At 43.2% G+C, this 25968-nt stretch overlaps 1 protein-coding gene across 1 annotated transcript in view; it reads right to left on the bottom strand.

Annotated features, from left to right (window-relative positions):
- Positions 1 to 7960: 7960 nt before the first annotated feature.
- The window catches only part of LOC310773283 (kinesin heavy chain-like), a gene marked incomplete at both ends in the record, with an annotated part of 44365 nt that continues 26357 nt past the window's right edge, over positions 7961 to 25968 (bottom strand). The window contains 11 exons of the mRNA XM_083633164.1: positions 7961 to 8061; positions 10022 to 10238; positions 11420 to 11524; positions 15226 to 15297; positions 17091 to 17151; positions 17691 to 17792; positions 18085 to 18170; positions 19768 to 19844; positions 20209 to 20326; positions 23121 to 23303; positions 24951 to 25103. Coding sequence (XP_083489290.1) covers positions 7961 to 8061; positions 10022 to 10238; positions 11420 to 11524; positions 15226 to 15297; positions 17091 to 17151; positions 17691 to 17792; positions 18085 to 18170; positions 19768 to 19844; positions 20209 to 20326; positions 23121 to 23303; positions 24951 to 25103 — 1275 coding nt within the window. The remainder of the gene's footprint in view (positions 8062 to 10021; positions 10239 to 11419; positions 11525 to 15225; positions 15298 to 17090; positions 17152 to 17690; positions 17793 to 18084; positions 18171 to 19767; positions 19845 to 20208; positions 20327 to 23120; positions 23304 to 24950; positions 25104 to 25968) is intronic.

The following is a 25968-nucleotide window of genomic DNA, read 5'->3' as shown; positions in this document are numbered from 1 at the left end:
TCTAAAGACTCAGAGAACCAGGGTTCCATCAGGAACCCGTCTCTAAAGACTCAGAGAACCAGGGTTCCATCAGGAACCCGTCTCTTTTCTGTATGTTGGCCAAAAGTGCAGTATACCATAACGTATGTGAAATATGTGAAAGACACGTGAACAACTATTTGTACAGATACAATGGTTTAACTGTCTTGTTACATTGTTGTATTCAATATGTAGAACTTTATATGTGATTGTGTGAAGAAGATTTTTCTATTATTTATTGATTTTATTTTTTATTAATTTACTTGTGACCTGACCAAAATACCCCATTTGTCTTTTCTGTCCAGAACTGAAATGATAATGTGCAATGTTACAGAGGGAAATATATGTATAGGGATTAAAGATTATATCATGGCAAGATATCTTCACAAGGTGGCTATCTCATTTTGAAACAAAACAACAGAAATATAGTCACAATGGGGTTCAAGCCCCTAGAAAAAGGTGCTAGGAGCTATTGGCATGTGTTGTGGTTTTGAGGACATGGTCCAACTATCCTTCCTTTTTAATTTGTGGCACCCCCTAGTGTTCAATCCTAAAACAGCTTTTCACACATGGTCATTGATGAATCTGAACATGTTCACCGAGTTTCGTGATGATTGGACAATGCGTCATCATGAGGTTATGACAATGTAGCTAGGCCATGATTTCTCTCAACATTAAAAATTCAAATCTTCAAAACGCCAGTAACGGCAGTTTTTAATGACAATGCTACAGAAAAAGTTTGGTGGTCATCAGACAACAGGTGTAGGAGGAAGTGATAAAAATGTGCCAGTTTTTGGCACATGGTCATTGATGATAGCTGGTCAAAAAAGTTGTGTGATGATTGATTAGACAATCGGTCGACTATTTAGTTGACAGGCCATGCTCTCTCTCAACTTAAAAAAATTAATATCTTCTAAACTACAGGATAAAAATATTTCAGTTTTTAATGAGCTTGGTCTATAGTTGCTACAGTCTATGGAGGAGATGTCGAAAATGTGTTTTTCAAAACTTTTGCAATATCTCAAAACCACTCCAGGTGGAACTTGAGGGTCTAAATTACACAGTTATAGAGTATAATGGTCACATGTATAATTTGAGTTTTGTGAAAATCAGGCTTACGGTGTGGAAGTTATGGCCTTTAACAACTTTAACAACAATTATAGCGCCATCTTCAGGCTGATTGGGTTCATATTTCTGGACCTAGTAATGGTTACCAATAGGATATGTCATTGGGCCAAATTTCATGTCACTGTGATGTACCAACTCACGGGAATTTGCACCAATGTGGCAGAAGGAAAGTTAATAACAAACCAGGTCGGCCCCCTCGGGGCTTTAACCTTAATAAGCAAAACAACAAAAACATAAAGTTAAATAGATATATCTTTATTATAGTTTTAATTCCATCAATTAAAGGTATGTTCAGAGTTATGATGCCACAGCCAAAAGAAACAAAGGGGACTTGGTGGATTATTTAAAAAGAAAAGAAAATTTGCAATCACAAATGCTCACATCCGGTTACAACCACGGTTCAGCCTCATGTCCCTGAGCATGCCTTTAACACAAGCTCTCCATGCATTTATATTCCTTTATTAGTCACATACAGCAGGCTCACTCTCCTTCAGTCTGCCTGTGGCTGGCCAGTGGCCACCTCAGTTAAACCAACACCTGACAGCCAGTCTGCAGTACATACTGTAGAAACATTGAATAAATAAGTAGATAAATACTGTAGGCTTAGAGCGGTGATGCACACGCTACTTTCTGGGGCAAATTAGCAGGTAAAAAAAGTGAGCCACGGTTCAAAAATGTATCCAAATAAACTATTCCATCTTAGGCTCATATTCAGCCTTCAAATGTTCTTCAGTCCCTCCAAGATTTTATAATAATTCATGCAAATTCAATCAATCTCCTCAATATTTGCAGGGGATGGCAATTTTACCAGAAAAAAATCACATAAAACTGAACATAACATGCAAATTGCATTCAATTTGGGGGGGGGACAACAAAAACGCAAAATCAAGCATTTTTGGTGGAAACAATCACACACTCAGAGATCAGTGCACTGCTGTCAAGAAAATTACTTTGGATTCTACTAAATTCTTCAAACAAGTTGATTTGCATTGGAAACAATAATAGACTAAATTACTTTTTGCATTGATTTTTACAGTTTCCAAGTTGGTGTGATTATTAAGCCAACAATGCTGAGGCAACTCCTTGGGTTCTGTTTTCCTGTGTATCACCGCCCTTAGCAGCTCAAATCATCTTACTTTAACAAAGGAAATATTCATTGAGATCATTATGTACATTCAAAAACATGCTCAACTTGCAGCACAGACATCCAGTGTTTTCTCATTGAGAGAGAATTACAATCTGACTATGGCAACTTTTGAAAAAGCAACAACTTATATCCTCGACAAATTATTTTCGATTGGGTCTTAAAAAGTGTGATAAATTTGCCAAATACAGTAGGAGCGATAATTTATGATTTTCTTGAAGCAAGTAACGGTACTACCGGTACTTGCTTCAAGAAAATCATAAATTAAGTGAATGCACATTAATTAAGTAATGATTAAATACTATACTCACAAACTGATCATTAACTAATGATTAACTAATCATTATTAAATAGTTCCTCATTAGTTCCATATAACTACTGTAAATTGTGTGTACCCTATTGTAAGGCGTTACCATAAAAAGCAATGTTGTAATTTTTGCCACATATTCTGGACATTCGATCAAGTGGATTGTACTCAGATGAAATCATTGCAGTCAGGACTGCGGCACCGCCCCCCGCCAAGTCTAGGAAACATCTGATTGGCTGGTCAGAGTCCCTGTGCAACACAGTCCCGGTGCAACACAGTCCATCACAAGTCCTTCTGCTTTACAACAGCACCTCTCACTTTACATGCTTCATTGGTAACTTCACTGGGTACAGTTCACCTCACACACACAAAAATGTGAATACAAGCTTATAATTTATGTATGCTGATTTGAAAAGCAACTAAACCCCAAACCACACTTGTGTAAAATCTGACATCTAATGGGAAAAAGCATGCTACTGAATGTCCTGCTTCCATTGGCTGATATTTGGTGCCGGCCATGTGATATCCCCACCTGCAGGCACCAAAGATCAGCCACGAAAAGTAATGCACTATAATAACCCAGGTAATGTCAACCCTCGCCTTTTCACGCCGGGACCGAGTGTTGAGTCCCAGCATGTTCAAAGTCTACATTTCAACTGGAAGTCACATTTAACATTTTTGTCATTTAAGCCTAATCCAAACCATAAGCATAACCTTAACAATAAACTCCCAACCAAGTTGTTTTACTTGCTGAAACACAACCGTTAGAACCAACCGTCACCAAACGTTTTCAAAACGGTCGTGTTGCAGGGGCTTTTATTGTGAAATTTATGACCGGAAAACAAATGTTCTCTTTCTGACCAGCTTTACACTCAAGCAGGTGCACTGATCGCACATTGTTGTGAACATTCATACGATCATACATGAAAGTGAAGAAAAAACATTTTCTTAAAGGCTTTTACATGCACCAACGTCAGCCTTGACTTAGAGCCTTGCCGACGGCAGCTAGACCTATATACTCGAACGTCAGCTTGACGACGGGTCGCAGGGGAGTCCCCAGCAAAATGAGTAAATTGTGTGATTTCACTAGGATTTCAATGACTAGAAGTTAGCCCAAGGAGAGAATGTAGTGCATATACTTGGTCATAGCTTTCATTCTCTCCTGTTATCACCGCATCCACATTATATTATAATTGCGCTATTCGCGTCAGCTGCGTCAAGTCACATTTTTGGGGAGCTGCACATCAGCTGTGCCGGCAGGCTCGCCAGCCGCGGCGCAGCACTTGGCTCATTCAGCGAGGGCTTTGACGTAGAGAGCTGCAAACCCGAGGGTACCCTCACGGGCCCCTCGGGCCGACCAAAACGGGCCGAGGCCGGGCTTGTTTTTTATTTATTTTTTATTAATAGGTCCGGGCCGGGGTCGGGCCGTTTCAATAATTCAATTAAATAATGTTGTATTAGCGTACTCGCTTGATTTGACACAGCAGAGCACAGTCAGACAAAGAGGAGCAGTGCACAGACACTCCCCCAGCCACACAGTCACACACAGACCCTCACGTGACGTTAGTAGCTGTAGACAGCTCCCGAAGAGAGATAGAGAGAAAAAACAAGCCGTTTGTGCCGTGTCCGTCCATGTACAGCGAGCGGACCACTCCCGAACACAGAGAGAGAGAGTCAAATAGAGAGACAGACAGAGAGAGGCTGTGCAGGACGGCCGCGCGGCGACGCAGCACGCGGAACAGAGAGGGAGAGAGATGTGTCATTATATCGTAATATTGGCTTCGGGCCTTGCAACGGGCTCGGGCCAATTAATTTTATAACTCCTCCGGGCCGGACCGGGCACGGATCTGCATGTCACGGGCCGGGGAGGGCTCGGGCCGAAATTTCAGGCCCGCGCAGCTCTCTACTTTGACGCCCAATGATGAATTCCACTTAAGATATCATACGTTGCCAATAGAAGATGGACATTTCAGTAGCGTGCTTTTTACCAGTAGATGTCAGGCTTATACAGACTACAAATATTGTGCGCTTGGCGCGTTCCTGGTTAACGTCACGTGACTCACACACTTCGCAGCTCGCAAGCTTTGCTCAATTGCCTGCTCAACGTGAGCCGCGCCGTGCATCGCTGCACCCCTCGCCTTGTTATACTAGTGAGATTTGGGGTTTAGTTCCTCTTCAAGATTGACGCCTCATGTGCATTATGCTAAACATACAATGCCCCTATAGGCACGGGGAGGCAGTACACACACATACAGTACAGTGGCAGTCTATACATCCAGAGGTATGGAGATGTGCAAATCATAACTGCAGTAAATTAACAGTGCAAAGTTTCAGTGCAGGTGGTGCTTTGGGCATATTCGACTCCAAAGCCTCGAAAGCCACTTCTAACTCCTTTCTAAATCCTTCAGAGAAAAACTCTTGGGCGCATGAAACAAAAATGTGAAAAGATTATGAAAACAAATCAATATCTATGATCATCTGTCAACCTCATCATGAGTTATGTTATGAAAATCTTATCTTATCTTTGAAAATGATAACGAGTTTTAGCTTTTGATACATTACAGAGATTTGGAGGAAATCAATTATATTGTTCGTGTGTGCGTAATAACCACTTATAAATCAGATCTCTCATGTCTACATTCAGCAAAATGAGATGTGGTTAAGGTACATTCATGTTTCTTATCAATATACTGTACATTTCTGGAGGATGTTTCTGTGGGTGGGCAGGCTTTTCTCTGAGAGGTGACAGTCTGTCGTGGTGGCCTCCTATTGGTGCTTCAAGAGGAGGGGCGGAGCATATGGTTCCAAGTAGGAAGTGGGTGATGGACATGCTTTGAGTCGTTTGTGGTCCGTCTGCAGAGATGGGGAAAGTACACACATTCTTTACTTAAATAGAAGTACAGTTACTTGTGTAAAAAGACTGGTAGAAGTAGAAGTACTGATTCAACTTGTTTACTCAAATAAAAGTTTTTTTGTAAGTACATGCTCTGAAATGTAATGAAGTAAAGTATTTCTACCATCTGTTTCTGTGCAAAGCTAATAGAAACTCACATCATATTAACATATTAACATTCAAATACAATTAAACTTAAAAGATTCCCTCCAAACATGTTTTAAGATGCATAAAGACTAATACTTTGATTAGTAATTTGTGTATGGTGTGTATGTCTCCTCCATTGGGGATCGAACCAACGCTCAGACTGTCACTGTAGAAACAATACGGAGAGATATAATAAATCTGCAGGACTATAGTCTGCAGAGGCAAGTGAGACAGGATGTCAAAGTTTGCAAAATGCATGTTTGCTAATGAGGCTAGTGGTTAGAAACAGGAAGGTATCGCACTACACAAAGTGGACTGAAATTTGAGCGAATATTCTTCTTCTTGGATCTATTTCATCCATTTTCATAAATTACCAATCAGGAGCACAGCGGGGAAAAGTGTTAAAAAGAGGGAGACTCTCGCGTAAATCGGGAGTGTTGACAGGTATGGCTACACAACAAGCAGCTGTTTATCAAGAGGATCACAATGGAAATAAGCCTTTGGCTTTATTGTGTACTTAATCCTCGGCATGTGTTAAAGTATGTAAACTGTCTTCATTTGAAGCTTTTTTATGTGGATTTTACATTGTGTCAAATAAACTACTACTACTACTACTATCTGACTGAGCTAGAGTCAGACACTGTCGGGTTCCTTCATCAGCTTATTGATATCAGTGTTCAACCTACTGATGATAAAGAAGCATCACTGCTTCACAAGCCATGATGCTGGAATTGAACCAACAACCTTATCAAAATAATAATAATAATAATAATAATAATAATAATAATAATAATAATAATAATAATAATAATAATAATAATAACAAATAATCTTGTGGCGTTTTCATGTTGTAGCTTTAAACCTTGATCTGTGAAGTAGGTCTGACATGAAGGAGATAAGAGAGGAATATGAATGTCTGATTTGAAAAAGAGGGTTGCGCTTCACACTTAGGAAGTTCTTTACCCTACCGAACTTAAGTGCCTGGAAATCTTCAGCAAAGTATCCTGCAGTCTTTGATATGTATGTTGCCTGGACCAGATCTTGTACTAAACTGCCACAAAAAATGTGCACAGAATCCATAAAAGCTGGGGGAGCGCGAGACGAGAGACAGACAAACAACATTCATTTAGTTTGAGAGTTATTGAGAGCAGATTTGAGTGAAGTTGTGGACCAGTGATATCATTCATGCACAAATGATATCACTGGTCCACAACTTAAATCAAATTAACTCTCAATAACTCAAACTAAATGAATGCCTGCAAAACTCTTTAAAGTTCTCGGATATACTACTGACTTTATAATGATACAAAGAAGGTTGAAAATCAGTGGAGTGTTCCGTTAAAGTGTAGGGGGTAAAAGTCAAAAGTTGTCAGAAAAATAAATACTCTGTAAAGTACAGATACCTGAAAATCCTTCTTAAGTACAGTAATGAAGTATTTGTACTCAGTTACTTCCCATCTCTGAATGCAGGTGAATTCTGAAGACTAGTGTATGCCCTTGTTTCGCCCTTCATGTGGTTTTCAGTTAATGAGAAGTTAAGCTAATTAAACACAAAAAGCAGCAGCGAATAGGTTTTGTACATCCAATGCCTTTGTGCAAATGATAATGTGAACACATTCCTCTCCAGCACTGCTTACAGCAGGCAGGTTTACTTGTTGTGATTGTTGTGGCTGTAAAGGCTTAGAGCAGGCGGCAGGTTTACTTGTTGTGGTTGTTGTGGTAGTTGTGGCTGTAAAGACTTACATCAGGCATAGGTTTACTTGTTGTGGTTGTTGTGGCTGTAAAGACTTACAGCATTACTTGTTGTGGTTGTCGTGGTAATTGTGGCTGTAAAGACTTGCAGCAGGCAGCACGTTTACTTGTTGTGGTTGTTGTGGTAGTTGTGGCTGTAAAGACTTACAGCATTACTTGTTGTGGTTGTTGTGGTAGTTGTGGCTGTAAAGACTTACAGCAGGCGGCAGGTTTACTTGTTGTGGTTGTTGTGGTAGTTGTGGCTGTAAGACTTACATCAGGCATAGGTTTACTTGTTGTGGTTGTTGTGGCTGTAAAGACTTACAGCATTACTTGTTGTGGTTGTCGTGGTAATTGTGGCTGTAAAGACTTGCAGCAGGAAGCACGTTTACTTGTTGTGGTTGTTGTGGTAGTTGTGGCTGTAAAGACTTACAGCATTACTTGTTGTGGTTGTTGTGGTAGTTGTGGCTGTAAAGACTTACAGCAGGCGGCAGGTTTACTTGTTGTTGTTGTGGTAGTTGTGGCTGTAAAGACTTACAGCATTACTTGTTGTGGTAGTTGTGGCTGTAAAGACTTACAGCAGGCGGCAGGTTTACTTGTTGTTGTTGTGGTAGTTGTGGCTGTAAAGACCTCCGGCTCTGATGGAGCTGATGGGGGAAGACAGGGGGTGATGGCCAGGGCGGATGGGCTTAGCTGAAACACACAAATCAACCATTCAGTAATACAGTGAAAGCAATAGTGAGACAAACTGATATGGATCAAAAAGCTTGTTACGGAATCATTCACACATGCTGTTTGAATAATTTACAGTGATCATTTTGGGTCTTCTCATTCATGAGAACGAATGGGGGGGGGGGGGGGAATTAGTGGCTCCGTGGGGGCCAAGTGGCAGCATGTTTTCCTCCATCTAAATAGACAGTTTTATTCCCGTTTTCGACGCATATCGTCATAAACTGTTCCCTAAGGAACGATCAGACTGCAATTCTTCCCCGGGCTCTTTTCACTGGTGGTTGCAGGCATCCAATTTTTGCCTGTCGGGTCAGTGAGACACAACTCTCTTCAGGAAAGTCCACTGACCCGACAGGCGGAAATGGGATGCCTGGGATTCCTGGCATGCCTGTAACAACTACCGCTCGGCGCTCTTTACCGCTGTAAAGAGCCCGGGGGACAATAGCAGTCTGCTGGTTCTTCCGAAAACGGGAATAAAACTGTCTATTTAGATGGAGGAAAACACGCTGCCACTTGGCCCCCACGGAGCTACATTCTAGGACTGGCTTGCACACTATTTTGATCACAACAACGCCTAGGACAGACAAAAACGCTGCGGAGATCACTGGGTGAGTCGTCAGATCATAATTAATGTGAGGAGAGGGCTGCAGGTTAAAAAAAAACAAAATTCTCCTTTAAGAGAGTGAGGAAGACAATATATAGAGTTCATGTCTTTTGGTTCTGCTTGTGGGCACGATGTATTCCTTACACTGATGAAGAGAGTAAGATGTTAAGGCTGGATGCAGGCAACCATGCAGGGGACAGTGCCAAAAATGTCCCAAAAATGACCGAGACGCAGCAGCGATACTTGGTGCATGTCTGTCTGTCTGTCTGTCTGTCTGTCTGTGTCTGTGTCTGTCTGTCTGTCTGTCTGTATGTCTGTCTGTCTGTCTGTCTGTCTGTCTGTGTGTCTGTGTCTGTGTCTGTGTCTGTCTGGCTGAGCGAGACCGCTGTGAAACAGCTGGAGGCCTAGGCAGAGCGTCATGCCCATTGTAATCTGAGGGGGCAATTGCCCCCTCAGATTTTTGAGAGGTAAAAAAATATATATATATAAACATAGGCTATAATATTATAGGCTGTGTATGGTAGTTGAAACATAGTTTCAAGTTGACGTTTATTTATGTTTGTAGTTAAAACAAAAACATAAATACTGTATAGGCTACATATAGTACAACACAAAAGGCTGTTATTTACCCTTTGTCGCCACCTGGTGAGTAAATATATATAACTAAAACCATTAAAATTGACAACCGGTCCACAACGTTTTTTTCCCATGTATCTACCAGTCCTTGGCACAAAAAAGGTTGGGAACCCCTGCTCTAGAGGAAAGATTTCTACCTTCTGAAAAGGCAATACCAGCCAAAATAAACATTGTGTTACATTGCTTTGAAACGTGTGGTCTCCCTTTTTTGTCAAGTCCATTGAGCCTGGGCAATGTACTTAGTCTGGTGATTATGAATCTTTCCAGGAGGCTGAGCAGTTTGGAAAATAGCCTTATGGTTACACCTGCTCAGTCTGTTAATTTAAAATGAGATATTCCTCTAAATCTAGTTTCCAACCCCCCAAATATTTTTTTGGCGGCGCACAACGCCCCTGGGCCTAGGCTAACTTACTGCATGTATTTTGAAAGTCAATACAATTCATTAAATATCAAAGCTGTCCATGTCATTATTTTATATGTACTGTATTCATGTAATACATTTACAAATGTCAGTTAGATGGTAATCTGCATGAGAAATAAATAAAAAGACAAAAATCGGTTATAATGATCATCCGCTTATAGTGATCAATTTGACCCGTCCCAAAGTGATCACTATAAGAGGAGTTCACTGTATATTCTATATCATGGTATTTAATGGCTCATGTTGGGTTGTCCCGGTCTCACCGATCTGCGCAGAGTTCCCCCTCCTGGCCATGTTCTTGGCCCGGACGGCCTCTTTGATGCGGTCCACCTCTGTCTGGTAGCGCTTGCGGTCCCTCATGGCACTCTCCTTGGCATCCTTCAGGGCATTCTCCAGGGCTTTCACGCGCTCCGCCGTGGCCCGGAGACGTTTCTCCAGCTTGGGGAGTTCACAGCGGAGATCCGCGTTATCACGAACCAGCTGGAGGGGAAGCAGAGGAGAGGTTAGATTTGAACAGTGGCGTGTTATGCTGCGTTCAAACATAATACCGCTCTGCATTATGGGACATGAGGCAACCTCAAAGACAAACTGCCTTCTCTTTGCCATTTTTGATCAACAAGAAGTTCCACTATTCATGCACATTGACACAATACACACCAATCTATTAAATGGCATTATGTGACTGTTCACATCATCTCTAATGGGTATTCATGCAATTCATACATATTCAAATAGAATAGGTGGAAATAACATATTTATACTGCATGCAAAAATGCTTTTTGCCAAAAACTGCATAGGATTAGCAGTGGGCATGTCATAAAGGGGAAACTCATGGGTACCCATATAACGCATTCTCATTCAGATAACTTGAGGTGAGAGGTCAAGGGACTCCTTTAAGCTCATCGTCTTCACTATTGTAAGCACAAGTTGCACAAGTTATTCCCCTCTGTCTCACCACTGTGTGACAGGTGTCAAAGGGCACTCTGTCTCATGCCTTCTGGTTCTGCCCTTCACTGTCGGGATTCTGGACCAAAATATTTGCCATCTTCGGCTGCTTGGAGACCTCTCTGGACTTCCCCACAGCTGTGCAACAGTCTCTGACACTGGGGACAACTGTTGCCAAAAAACTAATTCTGAAAGAATGGAAGTCCCCCTCTTCACCTTCTTTCCAACTGTGGTTGACGGACATGATCTTTGTTATAAGGATGGAGAGGCTCAGATCCTTGAGAACCAACTCACTTAAAAAGTTTCTAACTATTTGGGACCTGTTTCTGGCCTACCTCGACGAGGTTAAGGGCGGTGGGTGACTTGCCCGGCTGGTTTCTGTTGGACGCCTTGCGTGGGACTCCATGCGCGACATCTCTTACAAGTATATAAGCACCTTATATGGATGGTAGCACCACATTATGATTACTGTTGATATATGTATGTTTTTGTTAGGGTTTTGTTGTTTGTTTTCCGTTACTGTGTCTGAGCTTGTTCATATTGTTAAAATTGAAAATATATATATATTTTTTAAAGGGACTCCTTTAAAAATGGCCATGCTCTCACCAAAGTTTTGCCTAAATTTGGAGCATTATTTAGCCACCTTCCCAAATTCCTCGTTTGTAATCAAATTACTTACTGTGGCTATTAAAGTGAATTTAGTTTGGGCACAGTACCTGCTTGTGGACTTTGGTGAGCTGCTCCAGGTTATTCTCCAGGAAAGAGATCTTCTGTTTCTGGGCGATGCTGCCCACTCCTTCCTCACAGTCCAGCTCTGCACTCTGAACACAGTAAAAGTGCTTCACCAAACCATGGAAAACTACGGCCGGGTGTAACAAATTAGAATCAAATGTATCTTCATTTGAATGATCCGATATCGATTCATAAAATATAGAGATCAATCTTTTAATATATGCCTTTTCCTACATTTAACTCATTGAGTGCCAGCCACTTTTGGAGAACGGACAGTCAGTCAGTCAGTGCCAGAGTTTTCAGAGCGTTTTCAGTGATTTCTCGAGGCCCACAGAATATTGTGTGATATTACTATGTAAACACCGAACACGCAAAAAGAACAAGGAGACTCTATTGTATCATCAGCAAAAAAAAGTTTATTGATACCATTTTCCGTTCTTTAGTTATGAGCCGGAGAAGATAGGTTGTTTTCAGCGTTTTCAGGCATTTCAAATTATAAGCTGAGATATTCAGCCTTTTGTGAAATGCAGCATTTCAAGCACATTCACTGACTCTAGATAATATTTTCTGATGTAGTGATGTGGTGTAGTTGTGTCCTGCCCTGCGTGCCCCACCCCCCCTCCCCCCCCTCAGCTGAAAACTCCTCCCCACACTAGTAACACACAGCCTCGCACCAAGCGTCTATTTTCGGAATGCTTTTGGTGCGCCGCCTCCCAGGCAGCGCAACATGGAGAAGCCACACGCGGACTGCAGTGAAAGGTTTGGCTTTTCAGTGTCGCGCTGCTGCTTTTCTAGCGGCTAATCATGTGGAGAAACTATGCTGACAGACAGACAGAGGCAGAAGGACTCAGTTGTGTGCGCGGATTGACTGTGTTCGCACGCACCGTCAGTTGCAGCCAGAACAATCTACATGGCTCTGGACTGCAGCATGAGCGGGTTCTCTTTGATCAAGGCTATTTCAGGCTGTGTATTCCTGACATTTCTGTAATCTGGAGAGCACTGTCGCCACCTAAGGGTTCTGTAAAATAGGTTATAGACCTCCAATAGCTACTATAGTTGTACAGGAGCTGCGGAAGGCTTTGATCGACGTCCCACCGTCAAAAAACGCATTGGACGTCGAAGGACGTCCGTGGCACTCTACGTCACTATTTAATTGGACGTCGAAGGACGTCCATGGCACTCAATGAGTTAAGTATCATAATTATATTGTGTTGACTGCTGTAGTGTGTTGGTCGTGTTAAATAAAAAGTACATTATTGTAACTGCTTTGGGGTCATGTTAAGTTAATTAAATCAAATCGGGACCTTGTGAATCGGAATCAAATCGATTCAGGAAATCAGTGGTGATACCCAGCCCTGAGTGTACCAGATGCTATTTTCAGAACAGTGATGCATAAATAGATGACCATTTAACACAGAAAACAGCCGTAAGACGCAGAGCACTGCATGACGTACCTTCATGACGCGCGTTGTGAAGACCATTTAACACAGAAAACAGCAGTAAGACGCAGAGCACTGCATGACGTACCTTCATGACGCGCGTGGTGAAGACCATTTAACACAGAAAACAGCCGTAAGACGCAGAGCACTGCATGACGTACCTTCATGACGCGCGTTGTGAAGACCATTTAACACAGAAAACAGCAGTAAGACGCAGAGCACTGCATGATGTACCTTCATGACGCGCGTGGTGAAGACCATTTAACACAGAAAACAGCCGTAAGAAGCAGAGCACTGCATGACGTACCTTCATGACGCGCGTTGTGAAGACCATTTAACACAGAAAACAGCAGTAAGACGCAGAGCACTGCATGACGTACCTTCTTGACGCGTGTTGTGAAGACCATTTAACACAGAAAACAGCCATAAGACGCAGAGCACTGCATGACGTACCTTCTTGACGCGCGTGGTGAAGACCATTTAACACAGAAAACAGCCGTAAGACGCAGAGCACTGCATGACGTACCTTCATGACGCGTGTTGTGAAGACCATTTAACACAGAAAACAGCCGTAAGACGCAGAGCACTGCATGACGTACCTTCATGACGCGTGTTGTGAAGACCATTTAACACAGAAAACAGCCGTAAGACGCAGAGCACTGCATGACGTACCTTCATGACGCGTGTTGTGAAGACCATTTAACACAGAAAACAGCCGTAAGACGCAGAGCACTGCATGACGTACCTTCATGACGCGTGTTGTGAAGACCATTTAACACAGAAAACAGCCGTAAGACGCAGAGCACTGCATGACGTACCTTCATGACGCATGTTGTGAAGACCATTTAACACAGAAAACAGCCGTAAGACGCAGAGCACTGCATGACGTACCTTCATGACGCACGTTGTGAAGACCATTTAACACAGAAAACAGCAGTAAGACGCAGAGCACTGCATGACGTACCTTCATGACGCGCGTTGTGAAGACCATTTAACACAGAAAACAGCCGTAAGACGCAGAGCACTGCATGACGTACCTTCATGACGCGCGTTGTGAAGACCATTTAACACAGAAAACAGCCATAAGACACAGAGCACTGCATGACGTACCTTCATGACGCGTGTTGTGAAGACCATTTAACACAGAAAACAGCCGTAAGACGCAGAGCACTGCATGACGTACCTTCATGACGCGCGTTGTGAAGACCATTTAACACAGAAAACAGCCGTAAGACGCAGAGCACTGCATGACGTACCTTCATGACGCGCGTTGTGAAGACCATTTAACACAGAAAACAGCCGTAAGACGCAGAGCACTGCATGCTGTACCTTCTTGACGTGCCTGGTGAAGACCATTTAACACAGAAAACAGCCATAAGACACAGAGCACTGCATGACGTACCTTCTTGACGCGCGTGGTGAAGACCATTTAACACAGAAAACAGCCGTAAGACGCAGAGCACTGCATGCTGTACCTTCTTGACGCGCGTGGTGAAGACCATTTAACACAGAAAACAGCCGTAAGACGCAGAGCACTGCATGACGTACCTTCTTGACGCGCGTGGTGAAGACCATTTAAGACAGAAAACTGCAGTAAGACGCAGAGCACTGCATGACGTACCTTCTTGACGCGCGTGGTGAAGACCATTTAACACAGAAAACAGCCGTAAGACGCAGAGCACTGCATGACGTACCTTCATGACGCGCGTGGTGAAGACCATTTAACACAGAAAACAGCCGTAAGACGCAGAGCACTGCATGACGTACCTTCTTGACGCGCGTGGTGAAGACCATTTAACACAGAAAACTGCAGTAAGACGCAGAGCACTGCATGCTGTACCTTCTTGACGCGTGTGGTGAAGACCATTTAAGACAGAAAACAGCAGTAAGACGCAGAGCACTGCATGACGTACCTTCTTGACGCGCGTGGTGAAGACCATTTAACACAGAAAACAGCAGTAAGACGCAGAGCACTGCATGACGTACCTTCTTGACGCGCGTGGTGAAGACCATTTAACACAGAAAACAGCTATAAGACGCAGAGCACTGCATGAAGTACCTTCTTGACGCGCGTGGTGAAGACCATTTAACACAAAAAACAGCCGTAAGACGCAGAGCACTGCATGACGTACCTTCATGACGCGTGTGGTGAAGACTATTTAACACAGAAAACAGCCGTAAGACGCAGAGCACTGCATGACGTACCTTCATGACGGGTGTGGTGAGGACCATTTAACATAGAAAAGAGCCATAAGACGCAGAGCACTGCATGACGTACCTTCATGACGGGTGTGGTGAGGACCATTTAACATAGAAAAGAGCCATAAGACGCAGAGCACTGCATGCTGTACCTTCTTGACGCGCGTGGTGAGGTCTTGGATGAAGAGTTTGCGCAGGTTGTGTAGAGTCTGCAGCTCCTTGCCCTGAGGACAGCAAAGACAAGACGGTGATGTTAAAATACAAAGAAAATTCTGAGTTCACCCACCTATCCATTTCACTCCACATAATAACTTTTACTGTAAATATTTCTTGTAACTTTCCATGTATGTCTTAGAGGGAAGTCTTTTCCAAGACACACTGAGCCATATCTGTTGACATTCATGTCCCATTCATGCATGTTACTGACTTGACTTCTTCCCAGAGTCTTTGTGTCTCCCATTCCTGCAGGAGCTACATGTATGGACGCGGATGCAGAATCGATCATGACTCCAGTGGGAAGAGACCCATCACTACTATTACTATTATTACTACTACTATTATTGTTATTATTATTATTATTATTATTATTGTTAGTCCTGTTTTTATTACAGCTGCTACCGTTACTACTGTCATAATTGTGCATTACTATAAGAGGGATCAGCCGAGCAGCATTTTGGTAAACAAACCGCATCACTGGGTGGCAACGGCAATGGAACCCTATGGAGCCCAAGTGGCACAAGGCTTGTGTGTCTGACTAGCCGGCTAACTCTGTTTACATTTTAAAAACTGCAACAGTTTACACACAACTTTAACACGGTATGCATATATTATACATCAAACTTTTGAGCTAATTCTGCTCTCACTCAGAATGTCAAAATATAAGCGATGTGATGTAGCCTATAGTTTTTGAGATATTAACGTTTGTTTGGCACAACTCATACTATAGAGAGGCAAAGTAACCACCTACTTCCTGCTTCAGCACTGTACCAGAGATTTTCATCCGCCATTTATTTTCCCATAGACATTTCATAAAATGCTTATAAAAAGAGTTTTACTGGTTCAAACCAAACGTTCAGCTAACGCTATAATCAGGAGAGACCATAGAACATTTCACTGGGACCAAAACGTAACGTATATGTATTATTAGGCTCCTATAGCAGGTGCAAGTTCGACCATTAATCTGCACATGCCTCGCTCACAGAGTTGGCATGCAGCCTTTCCTCTCTCTCCCCAGACTCCCCCAGAGTTTTTCATAGTCCACTTCCCTGGCTGATTCCAACTCCGCTCACCTGTGTGTTCCTCCACTCTGGAGCTCTCCATGGTGCTGAACCTATATTGAGTCATTTTGGCCACTAATTGGCCATTTTCGTCCATTTAGTCAGCCATAATTACCTAATTCAAAAATTATGATTAGCTTCCTTCACTTGGGGCATCTTCTCTTGGTTAAAATTGGCTAAGTGGTTTCTGTGGCGGCAATGTCATCAGTGATGATGTCATCAGTGATGTCACTTGAGCAATTGTGATGTCATCAGTGATGTTATCAGTGATGTCATTTGAGCAATTGTGATGTCACCACTCACCAGTGATCTCATCAGTGATGTCACTCGAGCAATTCTCGAGCAATTGTATGTCACTCTTCTTCTTGCTCTTCTAATGGCTTTCCAGCAGACTGGATGCCTTGCGGCACATTGCTGCCTCTCACAGAATATTACACAAATTACAGATTCGGGGTCCGCCCCCTCCTCAATGTTCCTCAACTGGGGGCTGAGGGTATAAGTGGTGGGAGTGTACGTATGGAGAAGAGGACAAGAGTCTCACCCTAGGAATCGAGCTCACATAGTGCGCGGGATTCCTAGTTACATAAATGGTAGTACATTTCAAGAAGGGTAGTATGAATAGTTTAGTCTGCATGTCACTAAGACAAATTCCTGGATATTGATTTCATACTTGCTGATTAAAGTGATTTTGATGTGATTTGATCCTAATTCTGAATTAGGATCAGCGTGATGTGACTCACCACAGTCTCCTCCAGACCCTTCAGGTCCTCTCTGGCCTGCTCCCTCTCTTCATTCAGCAAACTGGGAGAGAGAGGGAGAGACCAATTTTATTATTTATTTATGGTATTTACCTATTTACCATGTTTGTGGATTTGCCGATGATTTGAAAGCATGAAACTCAACAAATTTATAATTTTGATGAGCAATGACTACTGAACGGACATTATATAATTTACACCATTTGTGTACTGTACTGTTGTGCACTGTATTTTTTTTTAATCTTGCTATGTCGGTATTATGTTGTATTATGTTGTATGTTATGTTGTATGTTTGTACGTATTATGTTCTGTATAATTGTATGTGTCGGACCCCAGTAACATTAGCTGTAGCATTTGCTGCAGCTAATGGGGATCCTAATGAACTAAACTAAACGGGGAGAGAGAGAGAGAGAGAGAGAGAGAGAGAGAGAGAGAGAGAGAGAGAGAGAGAGAGAGAGAGAGAGAGACACACACACACACACAAAGAGAGAGAGAGGGAGGGAGAGAGACAGAGGATGGGCTGCCTGAGTGGAAAGGTTCTGTCAGTGGTTGCAGACAGGTGGCGCTGTGAGTGGGGCCTACATGAGCTTCTGGAGCTTGGAGTCCTTCTCCTGCTCCTCAGCCTTCACCCTGTCATAGTCTGACATGAGTCTTTCCTGCTCCAACAATAAACCCTGGTTAAGACTGGAGGAGAGGGAGAGTGAAAGGGAGAAAGAGAGAGGGAGAGAGAGACATTAACATTCACATTGAATAAAATAAATTCATTGATGTTTTGGTTTTGTTTCTAATGTTATTGAACACTGACACTTGTTCAAAATGATTTACATTTGTTATGTACTGCAATGATGAATGCTTAGTGTGTGTGTGTGTGTGTGTGTGTGTGTGTGTGTGTGTGTGTGTGTGTGTGTGTGTGTGTGTGTGTGTGTGTGTGTGTGTGTGTGTGCCTGTGTGTGTGGGTGTGTGTGTGTGCCCTTACTCGGTGAGCTCGTCGAGCACCCTCTGCTTGTCGTCGATCTCGTCTCGCAGGCGGCTGAGCTGCTTCTGATGTGTTTCCCTGTGGCTCTACAGAGACACACACACATTTTGTAAAATGGATGTTCACAAAAAGAAGAAAAATATATCCGTTTGAAGTTGCAATTGGCGAAGGTTAAACTTACATTTAAGGCAGTGATACGGTTAAGTGACGACTTTTTGAGTACAGGTTTTGCTACCATAGAAAGGTTAGCAGAGCAGGCGATTGGCTTCTTGTCGCGTCATGTGAAATGGGTGTGAATCTCAGCTTTTGCCTGGAAGGGGTGTGGAATCCATAATAACGTGGGCAGGGGGGTAAATAGCAAGTCCCCAGGAATAGCGCTGGGCTGTGAAGCCATTTGAACATGGTGGCGAAGCTCTGTATTGCAAGTCATGTGACGCCATGCAGCCCAGAAAGGAAAATTCCCATCCACTTGCATGGGGACCCTGGCAGCTGTTAAACCCAGGGGAATTTTTTCCAGGTGTCACTCAAAGTATAAAACGACTCTTATAATTATCAAATATTTTTTTATGGGGCATTTTTTCTTCAGAAGCCACTAAGAGCCGTATACAGGTGTATTTTCTTCTTTTAATACATCCATGGGTGGGAGGGGTGGGAGACATCATGGAATACGTCATGGCACACATGCGCACTTCACCTTAGGCTGCATGGTCAGGAAGTAAAACCAGGAAGAAAACCCTCCCATGATGGCTTCATGCGCCAGTGAGCAGCCTCCGTCGTCCCCTATCCAGTTCTTTTAATATATCCATCGTAAATAGTCTCAGACGGGGGAGAGAGGTGACCACACCCATTTAGAACATGCACAGTTCACTAGAAGCCACTGAGGCTAACAATTTAGCTACCACTAGCTAGCGAGCGGCTAACTACGTTAATTCAGGAAATGCAAAGGCATATTGACAGAGGAAACAAGATGAGACTGTTGAGAATATCAACATGTTCCTCAGACATATAAAATGACTATGAAAAGCTCTATACAGGTAAAATGTCAATATATTTACTTTCCATCAACGTCCATGGGGTCCGCCATTTTGTGAAAACGTCACAAGACACGTCACAAGTCGTGAGCTTCGAAGCTTTCAGAAAGATTCCACATACCAAGTCGTGAATACGACATGAGGCGGCTGTTCAAGTGAATTTATGTCGTATTCACGGTAAACACGAGCCCACTCGAAAGCAGGGATACAGTAGCTGTGCAAGATGGCGGATCCACTCGCGCATGCGCTGTGCAAATCAGCCAGTTGTAGATCGGGTAGTGACTAGTCTGGGCACGCTTTACACCGCTTTTGGCCATGGGGGCGTAAACCAAGGAAACAGGAAACAAGTACGTGCCAAAAAAAAATCGTCTTTGTTGCCGTTAGCTTGATGCGGCGAGGTTACGTTAGCTAGAGCCTGATAAAAAAAAAAAGCTTCTGTATTGGCTTAAAATATGTGATATTGTGAATCTGCGATGTTTCTACAAGAACTTGTTCAAAAACTTTGATCGGTAGCCTACATCCATTTCTTATTCAGTTTCCACTGCTTGTTTCCTGTCTAGGCCGGAAAGAGGCCGAGTGACAAAATCCCAGGCTCTTTCTCGCCGAGAAGAGCCTGGTGACGCGAGGTTAGGTAGTGACACTCCTCTCCTACCTTGATCTCCTCATCTCCGTCCAGTCTGCTGAAGTGCTCCTTTTCCTTCTCCTCCCCTGACACCTCCTGCATCTTCTCTGAGGAACCAATGAAGGAGAGGGGAAGACATTTGAGTTCCTGTGATCTGCTTCAGTTTCATCATAGGTGAGATGTTTCAAAATGTTTCACCTGGAACTGAATTTATCTCCTTTATAAAGTACATAGCCTACATGACCAGTTGTGAGTGAAAATGGGTTGTTTTCACGTGTTTCACGTAGGGGTGTATCGTGTGTGTGTGTGTGTGTGTGTGTGTGTGTGTGTTTGTGTGTGTGTGTGTGTGTGTGTGTGTGTGTGTGTGTGTGTGTGTGTGTGTGTGTGTGTGTGTGTGTGTGTGTGTGTGTGTGTGTGTGTGTGTGTGTGTGTGTGTGTGTGTGTGTGTGTGTGTGTGTGTGTGTGTGATACCCTGGGCCTGCAGCTTGGTGAGCTCTTCGGTCAGGGCGTCCTGGCTCTCCTCCAGCTGCCTCTTCTTCTGCTCCATGTTCTGCATGTAGTCTGTCAGAGACCTGATCTTAGCCTGGTGCTGTGCACACACACACACACACACACACACACACACACACACACACACACACACACACACACACACACACAAACAGGAGAGGTGTTTCCTGTGTTTCCCATTTAGATACAGAGAAAATAACATTTCGTAACTCGAAAACTAGGGGGGGCGGGGGATTTTACTTTTAAACATTTTTTTGATACTTTCTTATTTTTAAAGTCCCTGGAAACCAAAATCCACAAAAACGTTCTAACTATGTTATTTAGGGTCTTATGTTAGTAATTTTGTGCCTCCGAAATTATTATACATTACTTTCAACCCAAAGCCTTAAAATCGACACTTTTCTACAAGATTCTACAAAGTACTTCCTCATTGAAGACAGCAGTGCGCGAGGTGCTAAAACGCAGGAGCTTATGACGTCATAAGCTCATATAACCTTTGTACACGCACGCAATCCGCACCCACCCTCCTTTTGTCCGTTCTTTGCCCCCAGTGACAGCGCTTCCTCGCTGTCCGTCTCCCTCCCACTCTGTGTGCCGTCGTGCCAAGCGCTATGCTTCTCTCTCTCTCTCTCTCTCTCTCTCTCTCGGGACTAGTGAGAGAGAGAGCACAGAGAGAGACACACAGGCTGGTGACGCGAGGTTACTCTCTCTCACACACACACACACACACACACACACACACACACACACACAAACAGACACAGCAAGTCTCTCTCTCTCCCTCTCCGAGCAACGAACACACACACACACACACACACACACACTCGTGCTGTGTGCACTCGATCTCTTTCTCCGTTTCCCTCCCCCCCTCTGTCTCGCGCTCTCTCTCTCTCGGAAAACCTGCTGCAGACGGGACACGCCCACACAGTCCGCGGGAGAAAATACACCCTAAAAAATAATTGATTCTCATGAGTTTTGCCACGACTGTCAAACCTAAATTTATATACTTTGCAACGTTCATCATCGTTCAAATTTGGCTGGTGGCTTAACATAGGGTCCTGTGATGTGATTAACTCAAAATGCTAAATAATAAAGAAATATTTCTGGTTTCCAGGGACTTTAAACTATTTTATTTACTTTTTGGTCCATGTGAAATGTTATGACTCTACTCTCTATTCTACTCAGGAGATAATTCCCTGTGCAATGGTTACCTGATAAATTATTAGCTGACGGTCACCTGTCAAGAGGGGTTACCTGGGAGCATTGTTGGCAGTAACTAAAGTAAAGTTATTAAGTAACTAGTTAACTTAACTACTTTATGCAATAACTAGTAATATAACTTTTCAAATTTAGTAACCCAATTACAGTTACTGAAATAGTAACTGGGCTAGTTACTAATTACTTTAGGACATGAAAATAGTGGACAACTTCAGGGGATTATCTGGTTTCTAGTCTGGGGAGAGACACCGCCTCCCACACACCAAAGCTGCAGCCAGAGCTGCAGAGGCTAATGGCCTTGAGTAGGCTATAAGCCTCAGAGGCTAATGACCTTGAATTGGCTATAAGCCCCAGAGGCTAATGACCTTGAGTAGGCTATAAGCCCTTGCGGAGGCTAATGACCTTGAGTAGGCTATATAAGCCCCAGAGGCTAATGACCTTGAATTGGCTATAAGCCCCAGAGGCTAATGACCTTGAGTAGGCTATAAGCCCCTGCATAGGCTAATGACCTTGAGTAGGCTATAAGCACCTGCATAGGCTAATGACCTTGAGTAGGCTATATAAGCCCCAGAGGCTAATGACCTTGAATTGGCTATAAGCCCCAGAGGCTAATGACCTTGAGTAGGCTATAAGCCTCAGAGGCTAATGACCTTGAGTAGGCTACAGTATAAGACCCAGAGGCTAATGACCTTGTGTAGGCTATAAGCCCCAGAGGCTAATGACCTTGAGTAGGCTATAAGCCCCCGAGCCTAATGTCCTTGAATTGGCTATAAGCTATATATTTTTCCTCTCACCTGCAGTGCTTTTTATTTATGCATCTATCGTTTTGTGTTAGTTGCCTGATTTTTGGAGATATTGGCCGTCGAGATGGCTGCCTTCTCTCCAATACAATGGAACTGGATGACACTCGGCTTGTGGTGCTCGAAGCACCAAAAAAATACATTTGAAAAACTCAACAGCATTGTCTCTTTCCAGAAATCATGACCCGGTTACTCAAGATAATGCACAGAGTTTGTTGTGAGCAGTTGATGTAGGAACTATTTTCTTTTGCAGTCTCATATAGGAACTAGCAGCTAGCGGGTGTAGTACGGTCAAAAGAAAATAGTTCCTCCATGAAACTGCTCATAACAAGGTCTGTGGATTATCTTGAGTAACGGGGTCATGATTTATGGAAAGAGACATTGCTGTTGAGTTTATCAAATGTATTTCTTTGGCACTTTGAGCACCACAAGCCGAGTGCCATCCAGTTCCATTGTATTGGAGAGAAGGCAGAAACTCTGCGGTCGATATCGTCAAAACTCAGCAACTCACACCAAAACGATCTAGATGGATAAATACCACTACAGGTGAGAGGGAAAATATGTATTTTGGATTTTAGGGTGAGCTGTCCCTTTAATAAGAGAATTGAAGTAGTAAAGCAAAAGTTACTTTCCCTAGTAACTAATTGCTTTGAAGTAACTAGTAACGTTAAAGTAATTAAAATACTTTTTGAGAGAAGTAACCAGTAACTAATTACTAATTTAATTGCCCAACACTGCCTGGGAGAGGGTTACCATGGAAATGGTTACCTGGGAGAAGGTTACCTGGGACTGGTAGATGGTTACCTGGAAGAGGGTTACCTGGGAGAGGGTTACCTGGGATTGGGAGATGGTTACCTGGGAGATGACCAGCTGGCAGGCGGTCAGCTCCTTGTCGTTGGCCTGTATCTTGGTGTGGGCATGTGCCTGGGCGCTCTCCAGCTGCTGCCGGCGGTTCACCACGGACTTCACCTCCGACTTCAGCTTACTGATGTAGAGACGAGCCAGGGTAAACTCCTCCTCCACCGCCACACCCTTCCCCTGAGGGGGGGGGGGAGGGGCAGAGGTGGGAAAAGTACACAATTCAATCTCAAAAGATGTGTATTAAATACTCGACTTTGAATAATCATTTGTGTCTGATGGTTTTTCCCATTAAAAAGGGGTTAAATTGTCCTTAAAATGACTTCTCCTCCATCAGCCTCATTAAAAATTCCAAAGTAACCAATCAGGGTTAACTAGAACCTAACAAGCCAATCACAACATACAAACAAGGGCTTTAACTGCTAAATACTGGACAGGGATTGGCTCCAGTATTCGTGATGTCATGAATCATGCTTGTTGAAAATTGCCTTTTCAGTCAGCACAGAGAAACTTTCCACTTTCAGCAGATGAATGTGAAAACAGCCTTTATAGTGTCAAACTCTGCACAGACATCATTCTGCACAGTGAAGCTCAAACATCCAACTGAAGGAACAAGAAGAAAAACTGATTTTTTACTTTTTTTTCCTAAGTAGTACATTCAACTTGTTTACTGAAGTAAAAGTTTAAAAAAATACAGGCTCTGAATCATATAATAAGAATGCTAAGTGTGTGTGTGTGTGTGTGTGTGTGTGTGTGTGTGTGTGTGTGTGTGTGTGTGTGTGTGTGTGTGTGTGTGTGTGTGTGTGTGTGTGTGTGTGTGTGTGTGTGTGTGTGTGTGTGTGTGTGTGTGCGTGCGTGCATGTGTCTAGTTTAGTTTAGTTTAGTTTAGTTAGTTTAGTTTAGGATTTAGTGTCGCAGTAGCCAGACGTAGATATCTGGGACACAACTCTTGAAAAGTAAGGACCACAAAAAAGACAAAAAAGAAAAAATGGGTGACAGACATATGAATTGACAGACCCAACGGACCTCCTTATTTGCATGACGCAACTGGTGGGGCGGTACATTATACACGATGCACGCAGACAGCCGGACTTCCATTAGAGCCCAGCCAATCAGAGTTTTGCCGCCACTTTTTGTGCAGAAAACCAAGGACCGTTAAAAGAGAAGGATAAAGCCCGATGTCCACCAGATGCGGTACGGCTCTGTGCAGCTCCAGTAAAACTGCTGGAACAGACTCACCCATGTTAATAGATGGGCAATATATAGAAAAAACATCACATGGATGCAACTGGGACGTATCATCAGTGATGTACCAACACCAATACATGCACACCTGTTCTATTCTTGTCATTGAGGCCAGACTTTGTGGCCAGTTCTATTGAAGTGAAGTATTGTTACAAAGCTCTACATCAGTGGTTCTCAAAGTGGGGTCCGGGGACGCCTAGCGGTCCTTGAGGGGCTTCCAGGAAAGGGGAATCATTTATTTTCACTATAAGTCCATTCATAAGTAACACAATGACTGGCACATGGCTGGTTATTGGTTTCATACACTTTCTGTAATACAACATTTGAAAGCAAAAATCTTATCAGATGGGGGACCCTGGGACAAAATCTTATCAAATGGGGGTCCGTGGGGTAATTTATCTCAGTTAGGGGTCCTTGAATTTTGAGAACCACTGCTCTAGATGAACGAGTGCCTAATGATAATGGTAAATAACGATGATCAGAGCTGATGGTGCCATGGTGTGTGTGTGTGTGTGTGTGTGTGTGTGTGTGTGTGTGTGTGCGTGTGCGTGTGTGTGCGTGTGCGTGTGTGTGTGTCCTCACCGCGGTGGTCTTGGCATCTCCGGTGCCGATGATAGCTCCGATGTCACTCAGGTCTCTCAGCAGCAGGTTCAGAACCTCCGCCGCTCGCTTCCTCTGCAGAGCACTCAGCTCCTGGAGCTCCCCCAGGTCTCTCTGCACTGCTGACAGCATGGCCTGCACACACACACACACACACACACACACACACACACACACACACACACACACACACACACACACACACACACAGTCTTACTTAGGTTACTTTTGAGCTACTGTATTTACACAGACTCACATGTATTCCCTGGAGACTAACCCTAACCCTAGCCATAACCACTACTTGCTTAAACCTAATCCCAACCCTAACCTTAACCACTGACCCCAAAACAAGCTTTTTACCAACTGGGGACACAGCTTTTGTCCCCAATTGCACCCGCCGTCCCCAATCACCTGGTGTTAAGTCGGGTGTGTGTCCCCAATTTCGACTTAAAAGAGACTTGGTGTCACTTCTTAATGCACACACAGGATACCCTTTTTCATCATGTTTCAATACTGCTGGTTACGTTCCTCCAGTTATGCCCCCCCCAGCATTAATTTGAAAATGCCACATTGGTTAATTTGAAGAATATCACGTCAGTTAATTTCAACAGGTTGTGGCGTTGGTTATGGTTAGGCAACTAAAACAAGTTTGTTGAGTTTAGGCAACTAAAACAAGTTTGTTGAGTTTAGGCAACTAAAACAACTTTGTTGAGTTTAGGCAACTAAAACAACTTTGTTGAGTTTAGGCAACTAAAACAACTTTGAGTTTAGGCAACTAAAACAACTTGGTTGAGTTTAGGCAACTACTGTAAAACAACTTTGTTGAGTTTAGACAACTAAAGCAACTTTGAGTTTAGGCAACTAAAACAACTTGGTTGAGTTTATGCAACTAAAACAACTTTGAGTTTAGGCAACTAAAACAACTTGGTTGAGTTTAGGCAACTAAAACAACTTTGTTGAGTTTAGGCAACTAAAACAACTTTGAGTTCAGGCAACTAAA

This window comes from Poromitra crassiceps (genome assembly GCF_964638095.1).
Source record: "Poromitra crassiceps genome assembly, chromosome: 3".
NCBI lineage: Eukaryota > Metazoa > Chordata > Actinopteri > Beryciformes > Melamphaidae > Poromitra > Poromitra crassiceps.
The sequence above is the reverse complement of the archived record's forward strand: the minus strand, read 5'-3'. Positions and strand labels throughout refer to the sequence as shown.